The sequence below is a fragment of the Oreochromis aureus genome, linkage group 11 (genome assembly GCF_013358895.1).
Source record: "Oreochromis aureus strain Israel breed Guangdong linkage group 11, ZZ_aureus, whole genome shotgun sequence".
Lineage (NCBI taxonomy): Eukaryota > Metazoa > Chordata > Actinopteri > Cichliformes > Cichlidae > Oreochromis > Oreochromis aureus.
This window is the reverse complement of record NC_052952.1, coordinates 11,086,656-11,091,088: the sequence shown is the minus strand read 5'-3', so window position 1 is coordinate 11,091,088 and position 4,433 is coordinate 11,086,656. Positions and strand designations below refer to the sequence as shown.

The window sequence follows — 4,433 nt, the reverse complement described above, 5'->3', positions numbered from 1 at the left end:
TCATGAAGTGTAGCTGTAAGATGAATGTATTGGACTGAAAAGTGCAATAGTGGTGTCATTCACCAGAATTCAGCTGTGCTCCAGCTAACCTTAATGGTAGAGCTGCAAAGCAGGTCAAGCTAATGTATCACTAGCTTTGGCTTTCAGGCGCTGTTGTGTAATCCCTGCATGAATACGTGCAGCCCGTGTAAGCTGTGTGAAGAGGGAGAGGGAGGGTTAATGTTCGCTGGAGCTTGGCTCAGCAGTTGTCCTGCTCATATAAAAAGCGGGAATGGCAGAGACTCACAGTTCAAACGCTTCATCAGCACTGAGAGTAAACGGTCTAGTCCTGACTGCTTCTTTAAGAGATTTTTATCTGGACATTCATCTCCATTCAGCCATGGGAGTTGCATATAGCGTTGGAGAGTAAGTAGAACAAATCAGTAGATCTATGAGCATTGTTATGCTGGGTGCTGGGTGATTATGGTGGTGCTAACTGCATTTGAATCAGACACAGCTTTAGTTTGTTTCAGCTAATTCAAAGAAGTAAACGTGCACTTAAAACTGCAGAAACGCAAAAGATTTTGATTGCACGTCAGATTTCAAGTGCATGCAAAAAGAAACTGTCATGTGAAAACGCTGAGTGTTCGTTATGTTGGATGCGTACATTGTGACATACATTTAACCAAAGGAAGCAGTCTTAGTCATTGAGTCACTGAGATTTCATTTCAAGAGTTTGCTGGCTTGCAGCAAAGAGTCTGGCATGGTAAACCAGAGAAGGATGGAAGAGACTAGAGGGGATTTCTAAACTGCCAATCATAACTGATTGAAACTGTAGACAAAGCAGACTCCAACATGGACAGGTGGGAATAGTGATTTCTCATTCCCACACATGTTCCTGGATTAACTCCAAGATGAGTATTGCTCAAAACGTTTAAAACAACTTTAACTTTTCTGCAGTTTATTTCCAGGTACATCTTAGATTGCAGAGGCTTTTCTTTAGTTGTTATTATATTTTAACTTCATGGAAAATGGAGAAAATGTAGCCTGTGTTGCTATTCAGTATGAGTAACTATTTAGTTTTCTGATATTGCTATGCCATTGTGCTTCTTAGCATTTTACTTGATCTCAGGAACCCTTTAAACACTTTATCTAAGGTATAAGAAGTCAACTATCTACAGCTATATAAGTATACTAGTAACCTAAAAAAAACCCCTAAATTTTATCACTTTAATTTTTACAGGGTTGACCACCTCTACACATTCTTTGCGCAGTGGTCACCAGAGGTCTGCCACAAAGGCGACAACCAGTGGAAACCGCATTATGTCATCAAAGACAAAAATCAGAACCACATTCTGGTTGTGGAGAAGGACATCGCAGCGATCAATAAGATCCTCAGCAAGCCCATCAACACCGCCGCTAAAAAGTGGGAGGTAAGATTTACACAAAAACACGCATTAGTATATCTCAAAGGCTAAACACACACCCTGCAGAACTCTCCAAGAGTCAGCTCTCTGATGCTCAGGCGTTCTAACGGTGCTTTAAAATGTTTTAAAACCACCTTTCATTAAAACAAGAAAACCCAAATATTTTTGAATTTGAATATTCATGGATAGTTATACTTTAGCTTTAAAAAATATGCATAATATTCATATTATGCATTATTCATTTGCACATACTGGTAGGTTAACAATTACAGAAACATAAAACATGATTTTGTTAATTACCAATACTGTTAATTTAGTGCGGCTGTGGCATAAACCTCATAATGGGTGGTGGCCTGACAAATTTGTTGGCAGTTATTGTTAAACATTAAAAGCGAGGCTGTGGGAATGCCCTCTGTCTATATATGGACATCCTCTTTCCTTCTACAAACCTAACCGAGATTTCGTTTTCCTGTTTAGTGAGAAAAGAAACTGTTCACTATCAGAGCTGACCAATGAGCGTACGTCTGCTAAGACTTCAGACATTGAAAGGGAAAGTAACCCAGTGTATATAAAAGAGCTGCTGGATGGCAGTTTGGTTAGCAGACATGTGGTACAGCAGAAAGCAGCGCTTGACAGAGAAATCAGGAGCTATGAAGCGCCTACCAGAAAATATTAAGGTGCTTTATATTGCCAGTGACTGTATGGAGCCTTATGTTGAGGTAAGATATTCTGCTGAATGTATTCATATATATGTTAGGAGGTGTAGTGAGGTTACTGTGGAGGTTCAAATGTTTTTCTGTCACCGTGCTTTGTTGCTTTGTTGCCATCCAGTAGTTCAGTTATCGTTGTACTTGTGTTCAGTTTTAAATAAATCAAAACTTTTAATATGCAAGGTCTTTAAACTTTTCTTGAATAGCAAAAATGCGACAGCAGTGAGTAGTACTGTGACAGTAAGCAGGGAGTGAATTTTTTTCATGACACTGAATATATCTTTGCAATTTTCTGCTTGCCTCACAGATCATCACTGTGAAAGACTCCAAACGCCGCCAGAGTCTGTGCAGCTCAGATGACTCTGAGGCAGAAGAGCCCAGTTACCTCGATGTTCTCCCTGTCCTCAGCGACCACAGCCATCTGCTAGATGAGCACCACCTGGAAAAAGTTAGTAAAACTAACTTTCACATTAAACTAGCTGGACATTTGATCACAACCGTCAGAGGTTTTTCTCTGAAAGTATTGAGAAAATTCTTATTAGTCTGTCAGGACATAATCTAATGAGTAACTCCTTTGTCAAACAGCTTGCTGCTCACATGCCAGCAAGGACCCATGGTTATCAATGGCAGCTGGTCTACAGCACAGCCATCCATGGGAGCAGCCTGAAGACTCTGTACAGGAACATGGCTGAGGTGGACAGCCCTGTGCTGCTGGTGGTCAAAGACATGCACAAAAAGGTTTGTATCCTGCTCCTTAGTCTCCATTTTCTGTACCAAGAAAATTAAACTGCTTCCTCCATTACCAGCATCTCCTTTAACAAACTGGTGTCTTGGTGTATTTGCAGGTGTTTGGGGCTTTTTCTTCAGATCCATTCAGAGTCAGTAAATACTGCTACGGTACCGGAGAAACCTTCTTGTTCAGCTTCAATCCCGACTTCCAGGTAAGAGTTGAACTGTTGTTAATGTTTTACCTCTAGTCTATTTACAGGATGATTTTGTCATGAAATAATTTCACTTATTGTAGAAATCTGCACAGAGTTTAAGATGCTTTTATGTCTTTGTTATCTAGGTATACAAGTGGAGTGGGGTGAACTCGTACTTTGTGAGTGGAAACTGGGATTCATTGCAGCTCGGTGGAGGCGGGTAAGTTATACAGTTATTTATTTATTTATTTTCCTATCAATGAGTTTTCAAAGATCTGATATTAACGTGCTATTGTTTTCTCTGTCTTTAGGAGTGGCTTTGCCCTGTGGCTGGATGCTGATCTGTACCGCGGTTCAAGCTTTTCCAGTCCGACTTTTCACAATGCACCTCTCTCCACAAATGAGGACTTTATTGTACAAGACCTGGAGGTCTGGACTGTGCAGAATTGACTGTGAACATCTAAAAAGCCGAGCTAAAAACAAAGCAGGACCTGTTGTTCTGTGTGGAGCTCCCACACTTCAAGGCGTGTGTGCCGTTTAGTCACTACTGTACGTATCCTGATGGAGCATCTGCTGTCGTCTGTGCACGTGGTTCAGAGTTCCTCTTGTACAGTATGAAGCCTGCTGACGGGGCTCTCGGGCATTCTGCCTGCTGGAGCTGTGCCTATTGAAGATGAGTGCCTTGCTGAAATCGTGTAGTTCAGGGTCATGCCACTTCAGCTACTGGCTGCTCACCAGCACCTCTGTGCTAAGCCCAGTCAGTAACTGGCACCTGAAGCGCAAAGACCTCCTAGACTTTCTCTCTGATTAAAGAGAGCAGCATTGAATGAAAAGTTTGTAGCTGCAGTAATGAGATTCAAGATTTAAGAAAGAATCTATTTTTATTTTATTTTTACATCAATGCATATTTATAAAAAGATGATTTTAAAAGGATTTTTTACAGTTTGCATCTTTGTTGAAGTGTCAATGTGTTGTCATATTAAATTAAGTATTTAATAGTAAAATCACTGTAACACTGGTAGGACCAAAAACAGCTGATCTGGTTTTAACATTTTCCATGTAAGTGAGGACCAAAATAGGAGCGCTGAAAATAATAAGGACAACATTGCACTACAAAAGCTGATTGTCTGCTAGATGTACTGCTTGAGTAAGAAGGGACCTTAACTGAAAAATGGAAGTTCTGCTTTATGTAAATGAAGCAACCAGCCTGTGAAAAACACTTTGAATAAAACGTCAAACACATGGATTTGACGTCAAATAGACAGATGTTTATCATCTGTGTATTTAAATATGCTATTCAGGAAGTGGCAAAAATTTGTGTATGACTGTCAGGCAGTGCTGGCACTGCCACTTTCTTCTTGTGAAATCACATTAAAAGTTTGTGTTTCCTGTTA

At 40.3% G+C, this 4,433-nt stretch overlaps 1 protein-coding gene across 2 annotated transcripts; it reads left to right on the top strand.

Moving 5' to 3' along the window:
- The first annotated feature begins 248 nt into the window (after nt 1-248).
- On the top strand, nt 249-4,433 carry LOC116322608 (nuclear receptor coactivator 7-like). 2 transcript variants are annotated; one of them, XM_031742714.2, is made up of 7 exons: nt 249-405; nt 1,223-1,412; nt 2,424-2,564; nt 2,702-2,854; nt 2,962-3,057; nt 3,186-3,259; nt 3,351-4,433. In XM_031742714.2, the coding sequence occupies exons 1-7, from the start codon at nt 272-274 to the stop codon at nt 3,487-3,489; spliced, it is 927 nt and encodes a 308-aa protein (XP_031598574.2). In that variant the 5' UTR covers nt 249-271; the 3' UTR covers nt 3,490-4,433. The 2 variants fall into 2 exon arrangements, with proteins under 2 accessions (XP_031598574.2, XP_031598576.2); XM_031742716.2 differs by lacking the exons at nt 249-405; nt 1,223-1,412 and adding an exon at nt 1,422-2,125.

What these genes read in the sequence shown, in the direction of transcription:
- LOC116322608 (XM_031742714.2), top strand. Translation starts at nt 272, where the DNA reads ATGGCAGAGACTCACAGTTCAAACGCTTCATCAGCACTGAGAGTAAAC. An exon ending in GTTGCATATAGCGTTGGAGA is followed by an intron (nt 406 to 1,222) that starts GTAAGTAGAACA and finishes TAATTTTTACAG; the next exon opens with GGTTGACCACCTCTACACAT. An exon ending in TTGCAGCTCGGTGGAGGCGG is followed by an intron (nt 3,260 to 3,350) that starts GTAAGTTATACA and finishes CTCTGTCTTTAG; the next exon opens with GAGTGGCTTTGCCCTGTGGC.